The following is a 19,161-nucleotide window of genomic DNA, read 5'->3' on the forward strand; positions in this document are numbered from 1 at the left end:
AAACATTTCCATTAGCAGCACATTTTCAACTTATTAAAACTACAGGAACATTCTGGTACATTTCTAGTTGTTTCTGTAAGGGGTATATTTAATAGTCTCATGCTCTTGTTTACTTTTATTAAAAATGATTTCAAAGATGTAAGTACCTCACACACCGAATTGATCATGAAGTAACTATTTTCACTCTTGTCCAGTAAGTGGCGGTAATGCACTAAAAGGTGGTTTGCCAACCGTCATTAAACTTCAGAAGAAGGAAAAGCTTTGAACGCATTGTGCTTGTTTTCTTGTTTATTACAAACTGCACGAACTTCGTATTAAAGTAAACGAAAATGCCGCAGCTGTTCTCCTCATTATAAACGCGTTTCCAAACAATCAGTGTGACACATTGTTGTAAAGATGGAGTTTATTAAAGAAGAGAATGAAGACATCAGTATTACACAATCATGCAGAATAAAAAGTGAAGAGACGGAGGAACAAATAGGTTGGTGTTTGTTTTTGAATCTTCATAAAGACTGCTGAGGAACATGAAGTTTAAAGGAATATTCTGGGTTCAGTTCAAGTTAAACTCAATCAACAGCATTTGTAGCATAATGTTCATTACCACAAACATTTTATTTGACTCTTCCCTCCTTTTAAAAAAAATTAATAAAAATAAAGTATAAATCTGGGTAACACTTACAATGGAAGTGAATGCGGCCACTTTTTGGAGGGTTTAAACAGAAATGTGAAGTTAATAATTTTATAAAAGTTCTTACATTAATTCTTCTGTTAAAACTCATGTATTATTTGAGCTGTAAAGTTGTTTAAATCGTTATTTTTACAGTCGTTTTAGGATTTTAGCTTTTGTTGACATTACATTGTCATGGCAATGAAGATGTAAAATTGGCTATAACTTTACACAGAAAAGGTTAGTAAATTATTTTATCACACTAAAATCATGTTAACACACATATTGTTTACATGTTGTGGCTATACTTTTGAAACAGTATTTAAAAAAAAATAAAAAATTGGCACCCATTCACTTCCATTATCAGTGCTTCACTGACTGGAACTTCGATATTTGCTTCTTTTTTTTTTTAATTTAAAGAAAAAGAGGGGTGAGTCCAAATAATTTTTTGTGGTAATCGATATTATGCTACAAATGCTGTCAATTGAGCTTAACTTGTATTGAACCCGGAATATTCCTTTAAGTACTAAATTTCTGCAATCATAAACAATTTAAAGCAGGGCTACAATATAATATATGTAATTTCTTTGCTTTAGCATTATTTAAGTGTTTTTCTATTATTATTTAAATATCCATATTTTTGCATAATTTCCTTCATCACAAATAATAACCAATTCTATTATCTTTCTTACAAAACATACAGTATTACAATGATTTTAGACATGATCAATTGTAATGCCATGTTTTGGACATGTGGCATAGTAAAACTTTTTTTTTATTTTTTTTATTTATTTTTTTTAAGTATAGTACTGTGCAAAAGTTTTAGGCACTTAAGATGTTTCACAAAAACATTTGTCTTAAAATGGTTATGTCTTCAGCTTTAGTGTGTCAATAGGAAAAATACATTTTAGACTCCCAAACATTACTTTTGCAAATAGAAAAATTAGTATAGAAGAACAGGGAGCTCTGCAAGAGATGTCATGGCCCCCACAATGCCTCCCACTGAACATCGTATCAGTCTGAGATTACATAAAGAGACAGAAGCAACTGAGACAGCCGAAATAGATAGAAGAACTGTGGTGAATTCTCCAAGAAGCTTGGAACATCCTATCTGCCAACAACCAAGAAAAACTGTGTCCAGGTGTGCCTAGGAGAATTGGTGCTGTTTTGAAGGCAAAGGTGGTCACACCGAATATTGATTGAGCTTTTTTATGTTTACTGGACTTTGTATGACATTAAGTAATAAATGAAAAATATTTATGTCATTATTTTTGAAGACATCCTCACTATGCAACATTTTTGTGTGACTAAAACTTTTGCACAGTACTTTACCTTAAAATATTATGAAATATGAATCATTTAGTACTATGGTATGGTAACTTTTCTTGTCTCATCACTCCTCACTTTCTTTCATCTCTGCTGCTTCCTCTCTGACCTCATCGTCCTCTTCAAGAACTGACACTTTCTAAATACTTCAGATGAATATGATGTTATTTAATATATTCCGTGATTAATATTTAGGACCTTACAGCAGTAATGTGGCCGAACCATGGTTCAATGATGGGGTCAAGATAGCAATACCATGGTTCTGAATAGTTACCATGGAAGCCTACATGTCCAAAAACAGGTAATACCATGGTACTTTTTGAAAGTGATTCATCTAAAGCAGGGGGGGTCCCTAAACTTTTGCTGCCAAAGCCAGATCACTCTGTTGTGTTTTCAAGGGGTGCCAGAGTAAGCCTATGGCATTTTTGTCACAGAGATTATTCTTCTGCTTTTATTACATGGATTAATTTTACAATTAAAATCCATTCACAGAACATGATTTTAATATTGATACATGATTTTAATAATAACTTTATTTTATGTATACATTTCTTAGCAACTTGCTTTAAGTTAGGCCTACTTTGTCATTACATTCATGCTATCTCTGTTCACTGACGTGTGCATGTCAAGACATGAAGATGGGGTAAGGTCCAGTCATTTCAACAGAACTTTCATTATGTTTTTCTATTGTAGGCTAACAAGAAAAAAAAATCTGTTAATTCCTACTTCATTTTACATCAGTGGATCCATCCATTGGCTCAAAGAACTTGTAATAAGTACTCTATCCAGTACTGGTAATGATTCATCTCAGTGACTCCAGTCTTTTGAATCTGTTCACCAAAAATATTCTTTCAGATTAGTTTATTGATTTGTTCATTGACCATTTCTGAAAAGTACGCTTTTGTGCCAGTAGATAGTGCCAAATGACCATCTTTTATGCTTTGAACGAGGAAATTGCACATTTATTCACAATCGGAACAAGTCTAATTATCATTTCTACAAAGAGACTTCAGCACTGCAGTGTTTAAGCATCATAAGCGTTTCTTCACAAATGACAACAAAGCACATCTATCATACTGTGAACTGCAGAGCATGACTTTTTATCAAGCTGTACAAAAAAAGACAACAATACTTATATAAAAATAATAATAAAAAAATAATTATGAGTTTCAATAAAGTCCGGAAGTAATACTAATAATGATATACTCCTTAACAGCCCGAACTCGAATGCTATTGGCTCACGCTATAGTCAGTCTTACGGTCTAAATGTGTGACAGGCATGGTGCCACGGGTCGGTCAAAACATTTAAGAGGGCCGTATTCGGCCCACAGGCTGTAGTTTGGGGACCCCTGGTCTAAAGCCCAAAGTATACTTCGGTCAGATGTGAATGCCTGGCATATGCGTACAGGATGCATGGTGCAAATTTCATCATCAGCAGAGTGCTCGAGCACTGAACGTGTGCAGCCCTATTATTCTAAAGGCCGGGTATACTTCTATTTTCTCCTTATTTATTTGCGTTCCGGATCGTACCCAGTCGGCCGCCTTTCAAAAGTATACTTTTCTGACCGCGAGTGTTACGAACGCGTTTGACGCATGCCCACTACAACTGCTTTGTGATACTCTTTTAATACAGTCACTTAATGAATTGACCACCTTTCCACTAATCTTCAACATGTTTTACACAAAACAATCGTTCTGGAATTAACTATGTGTGGAGTTTACAATATTTGCTGTTTTATCAGAGAAGTCATGGACATTTTTGCGACAGGTAGGTGTCAGATTACGGCTCTCCCCATTCATTTGTATAGTATCCGCAAATGGTGACTTACTGTTGTAAAATGCTAGTTAACCGTTACGCTATAGACAGAAAAATCCACTCTATGGATTGTACTGTAAGTTCATTAAAAAATTTTAACCCGATTACTACCACATTTGCACGCATGCAGTTTTACACATTTACACAGCTTTATTCATTATAATGGGAGTGGCCGTGTTGCTTTACATGTAGAAAGAAATTACATGTCTTTTATAGAATACTGTCAAAAACTTAAGGAGCTGTCTGATTCAGCCAAAGCCAATTTACTTTTTGTTTAAACTAATTAGGCATAAGACTTAAAATAATAATAATACTGCTAAATGTTCCAGTTTATTGACAACGAATGACTAGTGTGTTTTAACCTGACAAAGACCATGAATGAGCGCAGTCATATGGAGTATACGTTCAAAATCGAAGTATACTTTGGGCTTAGAACAACAACACATGCTTTGTCTATACACATAATTAGGCATTAAGACCATCTGAGCTTGATAGAAAGAAAAACACTCTTGAAGTAACAGAACTGAAATATAAGAAACTTTACAGAATACAAATGCCAAATACCAAGAACCATTTCATAGACAAGACCAAAAAAAAGTTAAACTTACATTAAAGAAAACAAGCAAGGTCCAGCTCTTCATTCATCCCCCTAGCTAAAGATTTCAACTCAAATAATATCTCTGTAATAATCTTTTGTCTCGTTCCCCCCCTCTCCTGTGAGTTAAGATCCTCTCAATGCCCAGGAACTGGAAATCTGAAGTAAATGATTGGCTGAAACACGTAAAATGCAGAAACAAAGGAGATATGTCATTTTGTCTCCTAACAGCAATCTTGTGTTCAATGACTCATGTGCGTAATGTTAAAATTATATGAATATGAAGTACTATAGAAAGTGTTTGCTCTATAAAGAGGATGATTGTGTAAGTGTGAAAGTAGCAGAGATGACAGGATGAAGTGAGGGAGCAGAGATTAGAGTAAGTGAAAAGTTTCAAGTTTATTTTATTTATAAAGCATATTTAAAACAACAGTCGTTGGCCAAAGTGCTGTACAGTAAAACATATAGAAACAAAAACACACACAAGGAAATCAAAGTAGGAGAATCAAAGTAGGAGCCTGCCTAACATGCAGAGGAAGGCTATTCCAGAGCCTCAGGGCTGCAACGGCAAAAGCACGGTACCCCCTATGCTTCAACCTAGCCCTGGGAACAACCATCAACATATGGTCAGCGGACCTGAGTGGCCTTGATGGAACGTGAGGTTGGATGAGATCTGAAAGATAGGTAGGAGCTAAACGATTTAATGATTTGTAGGTGAGCATCACGATTTTAAAATCAATCCTCAGACGAACCAGGAGCAGTGAAGAGAAGCCAGCACAGGCAAAACATGCTCCCGTTTGCATGTCCCTGTCAAGAGGCGAGCTGCAGCATTTTGTAACAACTGCAGATGCGAGAGGGAAGCTTGATTAACACCAACATAGAGGGCATTACAGTAGTCAAACCGGGAAGAAATAAAAACAAAGACAACTCACCAGTGGTTCTATGGAATTTGCGTCCTTACGCTTCAGAGGTAAATAAAGTTGGGTGTCATCAGCATAGCAGTGGAACGAGATGCCATATTTCCTGACAATAGATCCTAAAGGGAGCATATATAGGGAGAACAGAATCGGTCAAAGAATAGAACCCTGTGGGACCCCACAAGGAAGGGGTGCTGACGAGGTTATACATCTGCCAGAGTAGACTGAAAAGCATCTATCGGACAGATAAGATCGAGACCATTCCAGAGCAATGCCTTTAACACCAACACAACACTCTAAGCGAGAAATTAGAATATTATATATAGCCGTATCAAAGGCTGCTGTAAGGTCCAAAAGCATGAGTATAACAGTGTCATCTGAATCAGTGATTCAAAGGAGATCATTAAAGACTTTTAAAAGGGCAGTTTCAGTGCTATGATGAGCTTTAAAACCAGACTGAAGAGAATATATTTCCAGAAAATATTGTAGCTGATAAAGCACCACATTCTCCAATATTTTAGATATGTTTGGTAATGTTTGGTTTGGTTGTTAGAAGTTTGGAAATAGGTCTAAAATTGGAAAGGTCGGAAATGTCCAAATTGGGTTTTTTAATCAATGGTTGCACTTGAGCATTTTTAAACTCTGAAGGCACAACACCTGTAGCAAGACTGCTATTTATAATTAATTAGATCATCGGTCCAGTAGTTTCAAAAGTCTTTTTAAAAAAGCGAGGAGGAATAACATCATTTGGGCAGCCTGAGGGTTTCATATGATCGACATTTTCTTTCAAGTTGGAGACAGACACCGGCTCAAACTGGTCAAAAACAGCAGAACAAGATGTAGTAACCGAAGGGTCATAAGAAGAGGGAGAAATTTGTGCTCTGATAGAGGCAATCTTCTCTGCAAAAAAGTGTAAAAACTTATCACAGGTTTCTAATGAAAAAACATTAGTTTGAGGAGCATTAAGAACAGCATCAATGGTATTAAAAAGAACACAAGGTTTATGTGAATTTCTTAAAATTATATCAGTCAAATTCTTTGTCTTTTCTGCTTTGACAGTCTTTTTGGTACATATACCAGTTTTCTTTTAGAATGTCAAAAGATACCTGTAGCTTATCCTTTTTCCACTTGCGTTCTGCTTTCCTGCACACTCGTCTGACAGCGCGAGTAGTGTCATTTAACCAAGGTTCATTTTTGGACTTCACACGCATCATTTTAAAAGGAGCAAAAGTATCTAAAATGCTACTGCAGTTGGAATAAAAATGTGATAGTAACTCCTCAGTATTAGAACAGGGGAGGGACAAAGAGTGCATGTGGACAGTATTTTGGTAAGCAGCAGCAAAATGTATAGCAGTGGAGGGATTAAAAGCTCGACAACGATGAGCAGGAACACCCGATGCCGACACATGATATGGCAGAGAAATATCAAATAAAACAGGCATGTGATCGGAAAACACTACATCATATAAAACAAAATTAAATACAGATAGTCCACAAGAAAAAATAAGATCCAATGTGTGCCCACCTTCATGCGTGGGACCTGTTACAGACTGTACCAGGTTAAAAGAGAATATACAGGGCTTCAGCTGTACGTATATTCCAAAATGATTTGTCAAACTCAATCCTTTCTTCTTTTTTTCCTAGAAGGGAACTGAACTGTATGTGTTAAGAATAAAACATCATGATACATTACTTTAATATCCATTCATTTCATGCTTGTCACTCTTGAAATTAATTTTGACAATTTGTTGTTTTCACTTTAGACCTGAAGGTGAAAGAGGAAAGTCAAGTACTAAATGAAGAGGACATGAAATGTAACGCAGAATCAACTGAACGAAAAAAAGTCAAAAAGCCCTTCACCTGCTCTCAATGTGGAAACTGTTTCATAGCCAAAAAAAGTCTTAAGTGTCACATGAGAATTCACACCGGAGAGAGGCCCTACACGTGCCAAGAGTGTGGGAAGAGTTTTGTTTATAGTGGAAGCTTTGCTGTGCACAAGCGAATTCACAAAAAAGAGAAGCTTTTCACGTGCCATCAGTGTGGAAGGGGTTTCACAGTGAAAGAAAATCTTAAAATGCACATGAGAATTCACACTGGAGAAAAGCCTTTTACATGCCAAGAGTGTGGAAAGAGTTTTGCACTAAAAACAGGTCTTAAGGTTCACTTGAGAATGCACACTGGAGAGAACCCTTTTACATGCCAAGAGTGTGGGAAGAGTTTTACACAAAAAATAAACCTACAGACTCACATGAGATTTCACACTGGAGAGAGGCCATACACGTGCCAAGAGTGTGGGAAGAGTTTTGTTTATAGTAGAAGCCTTGATGTGCACAAGCGAATTCACACTGGAGAGAGGCCTTTCACATGCCAAGAGTGTGGAAAGAGTTTTATTTGTAATGGAAGCCTTATTGTGCACAAGCGGGTTCACACTAAAGAGAAGCTCTTCACGTGCCATCAGTGTGGAAGGGCTTTTGCACGGAAAGGAACCCTTAAAATGCACATGAGAATTCACACTGGAGAGAAGCCTTTCACATGCCAAGAATGTGGAAAGAGTTTTGCACGTAGAGAAGCACATCGTTTGCACATGCGAATTCACACTGGTGAGAGACCGTTTACATGCCATCAGTGTGGAAAGGGTTTCATACAGGCAAAGAGACTCAAAATTCATCTGTGCTCACACCTGAAAATTCATGCAAAAGGGAAGCCTTAAGCTGTGCCTGTGGCGTGCACAGAAGGGGGGCAGCAGGGGCGCGAGTCCCTTTCATTCACAAATCTAAAGGTGCACTTTCGGTCGTTCAGAAAAAGGGGAGAATTTTTAATAATTAAATTAAAATAGTTAAAACAAAATTAAAATCTCATAATAATATCACAATAACAGTAATAATGTGTTATTGTGAGATTTCTTTGTTAAAGAAAATGAAGCGGAGGTGCCTTTAACAGCGCATGCAACAGCAGATCGGAGGTGGATTCCAGTCGTAAGTGATCCTCTTTATGCCCTACTCTCTCCAAAGTGCAGAGCCCTTGAAGTGGGTACTCTGGAGGAAACATGGCATTACTGTGTGAATTTGCCCTTCGCTAATGTGGAAGGACCCTTCGAGAAAAGACTAATTTTCTCACGTTCGTTTTGAATGAGCTTTCGAGAGGCGTCCCCTCCCGCAGCATTGCCCTTCAAGGGAGTAATAACGCAGTTTGGAATTCGCCCGGAACATCGAAGTGCCGTTACCTCAGATGAGTAACAGGTCAGATAAAAAGCCCACTCCATGTATTGTGTTGTAAGTTCATCAAAAGAATAAAACATGATTGCTACCGCATTTTTGACATCTCACACTTGCAGTGAACACGGATATATTAATTATAATAGGAGTATAGAACACAATCATAAACTGAAGATGCTGTCTGGTTCAGCCAAAGCTCGTTTGGTTTTTGTTTAAACTAATAAATCATAAGACTAATCACTTTAAAAAAAAAAAAAGAAAATACCATGGTATTACCATTTTCTGGACATGTAGTCTACCATGATAACCATTCAAAACCATAGTACCATCTTGACATCATTTTACCATGGTTCTGCCATATTATTGCTGTAAGGTCCTATATATTTATAAATATTAATGATAGAATACAGTAAAATAACATGAATATTAAAACTAATGAAGAGAAAGTAATATAAGAAGTGTCAGTTACATAAAGAGGATGATGAGGGACGAGTGGAAGCAGCAGAGACGAGAGAAAGTGAAAAGAGTTATTAGACAAGAAAAACATGAGAGCCCTAACCAAAAAGCTCTGTGCTGTTACCAGGGTAATAACATGGTACTGAATGATTATTACATTCATATGTCATGATACTGTCATGGTACTCCAAGCAAGGTACTTTAAAAAATACCATGGTTTTACTATGACACGTGTCAAAAACATGGGGTTCCTTTTCGATTACGTTCACTCAACACTGGGAGAAATCGCTTTGGGGATTCCTTCTCCGACTACCTAGTTGAAGCCCTTGTACAATAATGGCAATCGTGTGATTGGCAATGGTGTTTGAGCACCGGCCCTTTAGGCGCTCAGTTGGCCTATATTAGCGGCGCAAAAATCATAATTTTTTTCAGAATTTCTTCCTTCAAGACAGCGACATTATCTCTTGTCTTGGAAGCCCTCTCTGCTTCGCCATCGAGATACACTTCTTCAGCGGATGGGATCTTCTCTGCAGAAGCGGACAGGAGGACTCATCGCCTGTACAACTCAGTGCCTGCGGCAATAAGACTCACTGCCTATCCTGCAGTGTTCCAGTGAAGATTCTCTCCGCCTCGCCATCAAAGATGCTTCTGGGTGAACGGGTTCTTTGCTTCAGATGCTCGCCATTAAACAACGCGGCGCTTCAGCGAGACACCACCCTCTTCCTGCAGTGTTCCGGCAGGAGATATTATATCCTTTATACTGAGTGTATATATATATATATATATATATATATATATATATATATATATATATATATATATATATATATATATACACAGTTGTGCTCAAAAGTTTGCATACCCTTGGAGAATTGGTAATATATGTACCATTTTTAAAGAAAACATGAGTGAGCAGGCAAAACACATTTATTTTATTTCTTATGGGATTCATATTCAACTGTAGGTTATAACAGAATGGCACAATCATAAAACAAAACATGGCAACAGTGAAAAAAATGAAATGACCCCTGTTCAAAAGTCTGCTTACCCTTAGTTCTTAATACTGTGTATTGCTCCCTTTAGCATCAATGACAGCATGCAGTCTTTTGTAATAGTTGTCTATGAGGCCCCAAATTCTTGCAGGTGGTATAGCTGCAAAATGCCTCCAGGTCATGCAAAGTCTTTGGTCGTCTTGCATGAACCGCACGTTTGAGATCTCCCCAGAGTGGCTCGATGATATTAAGGTCATGAGACTGTGATGGCCACTCCAGAACCTTCACCTTTTTCTGCTGTAACCACTGGAGGGTTAACTTGGCCTTGTGCTTAGGGTCATTGTCATGCTGGAAAGTCCAAGAGCGTCCCATGCGCAGCTTTCGTGCAGAAGAATGTAAATTGTCTGCCAGTATTTTCTGTTAACATGCTGCATTCATCTTGCCATCAATTTTCACAAGATTCCCCGTGCCTTTAGAGCTCACACACCCCCAAAACATCAGTGAGCCACCACCGTGCTTCACAGTGAGGATGGTATTCTTTGCACTATAGGCCTTGTTGACCCCTCTCCAAACATAGCGCTTACGGTTGTGACCATAAAGCTCTATTTTGGTCTCGTCACTCCAAATGACAGTGTGCCAGAAGCTGTGAGGCATGTCAAGGTGTTGTTGGGTATATTGTAACCGGGATTTTTTTGTGGCATTGGTGCAGTAAAGGCTTCTTTCTGGCAACTCGACCATGCTCGACTCATTTTTGTTCAAGTATCGTCATATTGTGCTCCTTGAAACAACCACACCGTCTTTTTCCAGAGCAGCCTGTATTTCTCCTGAGGTTGTAGGTTTTTCTTTGTATCCCGAACAATTCTTCTGGCAGGTGTGGCTGAAATCTTTGTTGGTCTACCTGACCTTGGCTTGGTATCAAGGGATCCCTGAATTTTCCACTTCTTAATAAGTGATTGAACAGTAATGACTGGCATTTTTAAGGCTTTGGATATCTTTTTTATATCCTATTTATACACAGGCACTAATTGCAATTTAAAAAGACACAGGTGTGGGAAATTAAACTTTAATTGCCATTTAAACCTGTGTGTGTCACCTTGTGTGTCTGTAACAAGGCCAAACATTCAAGGGTATGTAAACTTTTGATCAGGGCCATTTGGGTGATTTCTGTTATCATTATGATTTAAAAAGGAGCCAAACAACTATGTGATAATAAATGGCTTCATATGATCACTATCCTTAAATAAAAGACAGTTTTTTTTGTATTATCAGTCATATTTTCAAAATCAATGCCAAAATTTCACAATTTCTGGTTATGCAAACTTTTGAGCACAACAGTGTATATATATATATACATGTATGTATGTATGTGTTACTATACCATAAAAAGAGCCACGTGTATGCATCGCGTTTTGAGGGACGATGCCACCCTCCCGTGCCCTCCCACCCGCCGCTTTTGTGTTAAATCCTGAGGGACCACATGAGGAGACACGGTGGGGCCGCAAGGTTGAGATGGATGAATTCGAGGAAGATCTCGCACCAGCGCAACCCCTTCGGGCCCCCCCGATCATCTTTTGTAGCATCCTCACCAGTACAGTATACACGTGATGATCTCCGGCCCTCTATCGGAGTGCATGGCCTTATTACGTTTGGCTGATCTGACATCGGGGGTGATGCCATGTCCTTGCAGCTGCTCTGACTTCGCCATAGACAGCTGAGCCTTCGGTGAAGCCAGACACACATAAATTCACGCTGTTCATTTCCCCTCCCTACCAGAGTTCGCCGGGAGGCTACACATATATGTTGTTTCTGTGTGTTGTGTCCATAGAAACAATGTTCACTCTCCCTCCCCACCGGAGTTCGCCAGGAGGTTACACAAGTTGTTTCTGTGTGCTGTGTTTACATAGACAATTTTCTCACCAAAAAAAAACAAAAACGAAATGACTCCCTAGGCTTGAAGGCTTTTCATTCCAACATAGTGAATCACCACGTTCTGATTCGTTCTGACAATATGACAGTAGTGGCGTGCATAAATCGCCAGGGTGGAACTCGTTCGCTCCCAATGATGAGCCTGGCACAGCATCTTCTCCTGTGGAGCGGGCACCATCTCTTCCTGCGAGCGACATTAATCGGGCTGCCTGAACTGCGGAGCGGATATGCAGCTGCACCAAGGAGCGATGTCAGGGGAATGGAGACTTCATCCTCATATGGTCCTGAGGTTTTGATAAGTATCTGGCAAAGTGGAAGTCGACCTATTTGCCTCTGTGGAAAATGCTGTCCCCTCTGGTACTCATGTTCCAAGCCCCATTGGGGGTGGACGCCTTGGCACACAAATGTCCTGTGAAACGCAAGTAACCTTTCCCCGGTACACCTCCTCCATTCTGTTATCTGCAGAGTCCGAGAGAACAAGGAAATGGTTCTGTTGGTTGTGCCGAAATGGCCCAATCAATCCTGGTTTCAGTAGATGATGGAGATACTGGACAGCCCTCTGAGGAAGGACCTCCTCTCTCAAGCATAGGGCATCCCCAGCCGGAACTGTGGAACATACACGTGTGGCCCCTGAACAGAGCACGTTGAACGTACCAGAATCAGCTCAGTCGGTAATTAACACCATCTTGCAGGCTAGAGCTCTGTCCACGAGACACCTCTATGCACTGAAAAGGCGTGTATTTGCAAATTGGTGCTCTTCGAGTGGCAAAGACCCAGTGAATTGCTCCATAGCTGAGATCCTTACATTCTTTCAAGAGCAGCTGATCATAGGTCTTACCCCGTCAACACTTAAGATTTATGTAGCGACTATGTCGGCATATCACACCCAGATGCTGGCTCCTCTATAGGCAGACATGACCTAGTCATAAAGTTTCTTAGGGGAGCAAAGCGCTTAAACACCCCTCACCCTGCTACAGGCCTAATTTGGGATTTAAATCTGGTGCTGAATGCACTCACGAGCCCCCCGTTCGAAACATAAGAATCTGTTGAGTTGCGTGTGCTTTCTCTAAAGACCGCACTCTTGTTGGCTCTGGCCTCAGTTAAACGGGTGGGTGATACTATATGTAGGCGCTGTTGGTTGACAGCTCCTGACTGGAATTTGGGCTGGGTCTTTCAAAAGCCACCATCAAACCCGGAAAAGGCTATGCGCCTAAGGTTCGATCCACACCCTTCAGAGCTCAGGTGGTCCGCCTACAAGCCTTCTTTCCCCCACCGTTTAATTCGGATGAGGTGCAGTCGATGTATTTGCTATGCCCTGTGCGGGCAGTACACACATACGTGGAGTGCACCCTCTAGTTTAGGCTGTCGGATCAGCTCTTTGTGGATGCTCAAAATGCATGTCTGTTTCCAAGCAAAGGCTCTCTCACTGGCTCATTTATGCAATCGCCCTCGCTTATGAATCACATGGCGAGAGATGCCCTATTGGTGTGAAAACACATTTACCTAGTGGTATGGCCTCTTCATGGGCATGGACAAATGGTGTGTCCTCGCAGGACATCTGTTTTGCAGCAGGTTGGTCTTCACAAAGCATGTTCGCTAGGTTTTACAACCTAGATGTGGTGTCCATCTCTTCACAAGTCCTCTCTGTTTAGAGCGCTTAATGTTCCAACACTCAGCAGGTGAGCCCAAGCCCTTTTATTATGGACAGGCTACCTGATATATGTACAACTCTGGAAAAAATTAAGAGACCACTGCAAAATTATCAGTTTCTACTTGTAGGTATGTGTTTGAGTAAAATTAACATTTTTGTTTTATTCTATAAAGTGCTGACTTTCCTCCCAAATTCCAAATAAAAACATTGTCATTTAGAGACTTTATTTGCAGAAAATGACAACTGGTCAAAATAATAAAAAAGATGCAGTGCTTTCAGATCTCGAATAATGCAAAGAAAGCTAATTCATATTCATTTTTAAACAACACAATACTAATGTTTTAACTTAGGAAGAGTTCAGAAATCAGTATTTAGGGGAATAACCCTGATTTTCAATCACAGCTTTCTACCAGTCTTTCACAGTGCTGTTGGGTGACTTTATGCCACTCCTGGCGCAAAAATTCAAGCAGCTGCCCGATTCCAGCCCCTGCAACGAATCTGCCTGATTCCAGCCTTGCTGAAGCACCCCAAGATCATCACCAGTCTTCCACCAAATTTCACAGTGGGTGCGAGACAATGTGGCTTGAAGTCCTCTCCAGGTCTCTGTCTAACCATTAGCCAACCAGGTGGAGGATCGATGATGATGCACTCTCGTCCCTCAGTCAGAAAATTCTGAAGAAATGGTGATTTTGTGCCTGCTTACGTAGGCCAACTGCGCGCCTAATGGGCCTGGGCTCAAACAGCATTGCCAATCACAGGATTGATGTTATTGTACAAGGGCTTCAACTAGGTCCTCGGAGGAGGAATCACCAAAGCGATTTCTCGCAATGTCTCATTCCCTTCATCTCAGGGAACCGAGGTTACATGTGTAACCGGAGACGTTATCAGACCATGTCTGAAAATAAATAAACAAGTGTAATACCATGGTGCTTTTTGTGAGAAATGTAACAGAATTGGCTGTTATTTATGGTAAAGGAGAAAAATGAAAAAAAAAATAAAATAAAATTATACATTATTTACTACAATAAAAATGCTTAAATACTCAAAAAGCAAAGAAATTACTCAAGTATATATAATTACTACTTGTTAAAAATTAAATAAATCAGTGCCCGTTTTCATTCTTCCGCCCCTGTCCCTGCTATGGTCTGTGCACGTCACTGAGCCGTGCCCTCACTACATGACTGACAGACTACCAGAAACTCTGCACTGCTTACATTACACAAGATTTCTTGCCATCTGTCTTCTTGTTGTTGTAATAGCTGAAGGGTTGGGTTTACCCCTGTCTCTTTGGCTAATTAATGTTGCATACATTCACTTGTAAGTGTTATAATCAAAAGGTATTTGCAGTCTTCTTAATTATGTTCATTTATTCTTGTTGTAATCATTAGGATGCTATGATATGTAATTTCTGGACCAATACTGATAACCAGTAATTCACAGCTCATTGTGACCAATAATAAAAATAAAAATAAATATTTCTTGATGTGTTAGATTGTCACCGTAATTGTGATTTGCGTGTGAGAAAAGCTTAAGTCTGAATATGATAGAGGGATCAGATGTTGGTCTCTGACCATCAACTGGCCATTTACCACCAAATGGCAGTTTGTTTTACTTCTGACAATGGGATAGCCCTAACTACTTCCATGGTTATCAATAATATTAAAAGATAATATAAGTATTGAACTTGTATATTCACTTTGAATGTAATTAGGATGAAGTTGATTAAACAAAGAAACTAAGATATTAAGCTCATTTAACGACTTGTATTGGTTTAAATTATGAAACTTAAACAACTTTTCCTTTTAAGTTGACTCAACTTAAAATTGTAAGGCATGAAAAACACTTCATTTTTTTATGTTGAAACAAGATTTTTAAACACATCTGTACAAATTTGAAGAGAAGTCTGATGTTGTGTAGTTGGGACTGGAACATTCTTTGATCCAGGTGAAAGGACAACATCTCATGTTTTCATGTCCTCACGAACTGAAGCTCCTGCAATAAAACCAAAACAATTCAAGCATCAGCAATGATTATTATATACAGTAAATATAACGTGAGACTAAAAACACTCACTGTGCAGAACATGCTGCATATTTGAAATTTATTTGGGGCTATGTCCACACTAATACGTTTTCGTTTGAAAACGCATCTTTTTCTCTACGTTTTGGCCTTCCGTCCACACTGGGACGTTGTTTTTGACGGCAGAAATGGAGCTTGTAGAGAACGCTCTCCGAAGTCGATAAATTTGAAAATGCTGTCTTTGCGTTGTATTGTGGACAGGGAAAAGAGAACAATCTGAAAACAGTTTTTAAATGTATCTGGATTAATGTGGACGTAGCCTGAGAATGTCTCTGTGGTGCATTCATCTTCCACAGGTTCAAGTGAGTGTCATAGATCAAGCGCGAGCGGCAGTCAACGTCTAAAATGAACAAACACTTCATTACAGTTTAAGTTTATAAAATATGAAAGTGATTATTGTGAAGGTGGTTGTGTTTAAATACTCAAACAATATAATGAATAATCACCATTTATTTAAGTAAATGTCTGGCAGGTGTTAAATGGTCCTTTTGCTGGCAGAGATTTACCACATTTGACATAGAGGCTAGTGACATGGTATCCAAATGGAACATGTCTCAACAAAGATAGTAAAATTATCGCACAAGTTATCTGGAAAGCAGGGTATTACGTTGCCACAATGTTTTCCATGGGATTTATTAGTGACAGTTTTTGAGACATGGCCACAATGTTTCTGGAACGTTAGCCAAGATAAAAAAAAAAAAATTGGAACTATACCAAGACGTCGTCACAACATTGTCATAAAGTAATGTCACGCTGACAAAAGGATGACTAACTGGCGACGTCATCAGAACGTACTGTGTTTGCTGGGAATAGCCTAAAAGCACTATTAAAAGATCATATTCAGAATGACTTGCGCTGCATTCAAAGTCCTCCGCAGTCACACAATAGCTCCGTGTGAGGAACAGAATCAAATTTAAGGTTTTAGTCACTCAAAATCTTTGTAAAGGCATTTAAATCTCATTTAAAATGTACATCCAAACAAACATTTATTCTTAGAATAAGTTGTAGTTGCCCAAAGGTTGTTGGGTGGGGCATCCAGGGAGCATCCAGCCACCGAACAACATGATCTACATTTGAATAATGGCGTTTTATGACAATCATGTTAACGTTATTAATGTTAATCATGTTAAAGTCACTATGAATGAAGCGCCTCCCACTGTTGTTTTGAATGAGGATGAAAACTAGCAGAAAATGTTCAAGAGACAAAGACGTCACTTCCTTAAACTGATGAACAGTCTTTGAAATGGTATGTAGAGTTACAACCTAATTTTACTCCCAAGGTGTCAAATACTGATGCTTGTGAAAGACTCTCCTGCGTCAATAAGTGGATGCAAAATCAGCATTCTGTGTCTGTTTCCGACGCATCCGGCAAGCACGTTGCTTTCAATGAGAAACCTTCGCAAAGAGCATTCGAATTTTATCATCGTGAAATTAGATGTTTGGGTACAATTTTGTCATTGTGACATGATATGTTGGGCTTTGGTTTTACTTTCATTTATAGTGGTTAAAGTTTATTCAGCAACATTTATTAGTTCATAGTGGTTAATGTTTAATCCGTTGTTTTCTGTATGCATTCTGCTCTGCTGGAGTGACCTGTTTCGTTCTGTGTGTTCCTAGACTTCTGTTCACTTTACGTAAAGAACAGATCCAAATGTAAGTCATTATTAAACAATCACAGTCGTTTTAAGATGCAAAAATTGCCCCGTCAAGAAGCATTATGTCACAGGTTTGACTGATGTCATTGGTGCCATTGATGTGCATGTCTCGATTTCGACAAACTCAAGTTCAGGTGCTAGTCGCATAAATCTGTTTTAGACTAGTCTTACAAGTTAGTTGTCTAAAACGTTTATTTAAGACTAGTCTTAACTTTTTCAATCAGTTGCAAAAAAACTTAAATCGGTCTAATTTAAGGCCAGAATGTAACACTGCTTACCCCTAGGCTAACCCAGTCCCTAACAGCAAGGAGGACACCATTGAAGAAGAGCTGCGCTGGTCTGCCACCACTGCTTTAGTGTAGAGTTAGTATGGTGTTGTCAGCTGAGTTTATAATGTGAAGAAATGGTCCTCACTAAATTCATTCAGACTTTTAACATGTTCTTTTTTTTCTCTCTCTCTCTCTCTGTGCCCCCGTTCAGTATCTTTCCTCAACCACAAGGCCTCTTATGCCCCATACATTATTGAAATGTTGAATTACAGGATAGTGTCTGAATAATATCTTTAAATGTACTTATGTGCTCAATCAGCTTCAAAACCAACAGATGATCTTTTAATATTTGTATCAAAGCAGAATTCATTAATAAACTCAAATGACTCCACTACTTTGACTGTGTCTGTGGTCCCCCAGTGTCCTTTCATAGTTAAGGCCCTTCTTAATGGTATAAATACTGGACAAGCAGTTTTGAAGAGACAATTGTGACTATTAAGGATTTTATTATTTCTATGTTTTGCAAAGTTTCATTTAACAGCCATACAAGCCGTATTGACTAATGAAACTATGTACCGGTAGGTTCTGAAAGAAACTTTAATTGAAAATATCTGGTATATATTTTGCTACTGAATAATTCATGTACCATGGTATTTACATTGTACTCCAAGATGCTTTAAAGAATACTATGGTATGGTGTGTAAAACAACAGGCTAATATCATGGTCGTATATACTATATGACCCACCTTAAATCTTTGATCAGGTGCCAGGCCTGACGTGCATCACTTTATTCTGGGGTTACCAACTCACGCACATACTTCCAGAGTACTGAAAGTATTCAACAGACAGGTTGGATTGCCATCTTGTTCCCATAATACATTTCAATTTACAATTTCCACCACAACAAACAATTTTGCCACTAGTAAAGTTCTGCATTTTCTAACTCCTTCATTGTGAATAGATTGTTATCCCTGTCTGACCATGAAAGTAAACTTTGCTTGTTGTAATTGATTGATTTGTCTACTTAAAAGTAACATATTCATATCCTGATCTGCATAATTTCTTCAGTGAATCGGACGCTAAACCAGCAATGACAGCGTGTGCGAATAACCGCTGCTTTTACCGGCCACAATTAATTCGTAGTGAATTCCGCCCTGTAGGTCCCTCCTTGAAAGTCCATTACTGTTGGAACTTTTTTTTTACATTTACAGAATTTCAGAAACATTGTTGGATAATTCTAAATGCAATGCTCTACCATTCAGTACTTGCCATTAGTCTTTACTTTCCCTGTTATGGACCAATTTTTAAAGCACTTTTAAGTTGATTTGATATGTTTTTATTAAAGGCTTATTCCGGGTTCAATACAAGTTACACCGATCAGCCACAACATTAAAACCACCTGCCTAATATCCTTTAGGTCCCCCTAATGCCGCCAAAACAGCGCCAACCCGCAGATGCTATTCTTCTCACCAAAATTGTACAAAAAAAAAAGCGGTTATCTGAGTTTCCGTAGACTTTGTCAGTTTGAACCAGTCTGGCCATTCTCTGTTGATCTCTCTCATCAACAAGGCATTTGTTGAACTGCTGCTCACTGGA

At 38.8% G+C, this 19,161-nt stretch overlaps 2 protein-coding genes across 2 annotated transcripts in view; both read left to right on the plus strand.

The window, feature by feature from the left end:
• Positions 1 to 18,540, plus strand: part of LOC127440767 (gastrula zinc finger protein XlCGF57.1-like) — a 75,224-nt gene extending 56,684 nt beyond the window's left edge. The window contains exon 4 of the mRNA XM_051697621.1: positions 17,258 to 18,540. Coding sequence (XP_051553581.1) covers positions 17,258 to 17,376 — 119 coding nt within the window. The 3' untranslated portion in view covers positions 17,377 to 18,540. The remainder of the gene's footprint in view (positions 1 to 17,257) is intronic.
• LOC127440846 (gastrula zinc finger protein XlCGF8.2DB-like) lies at positions 230 to 14,580 on the plus strand. The gene is made up of 2 exons (XM_051697825.1): positions 230 to 481; positions 7,085 to 14,580. The coding sequence occupies exons 1-2, from the start codon at positions 397 to 399 to the stop codon at positions 8,029 to 8,031; spliced, it is 1,032 nt and encodes a 343-aa protein (XP_051553785.1). The 5' UTR covers positions 230 to 396; the 3' UTR covers positions 8,032 to 14,580.
• Positions 18,541 to 19,161: the final 621 nt, after the last annotated feature.

Source organism: Myxocyprinus asiaticus, chromosome 5 (assembly GCF_019703515.2).
Source record: "Myxocyprinus asiaticus isolate MX2 ecotype Aquarium Trade chromosome 5, UBuf_Myxa_2, whole genome shotgun sequence".
In the NCBI taxonomy this organism is placed as follows: domain Eukaryota; kingdom Metazoa; phylum Chordata; class Actinopteri; order Cypriniformes; family Catostomidae; genus Myxocyprinus; species Myxocyprinus asiaticus.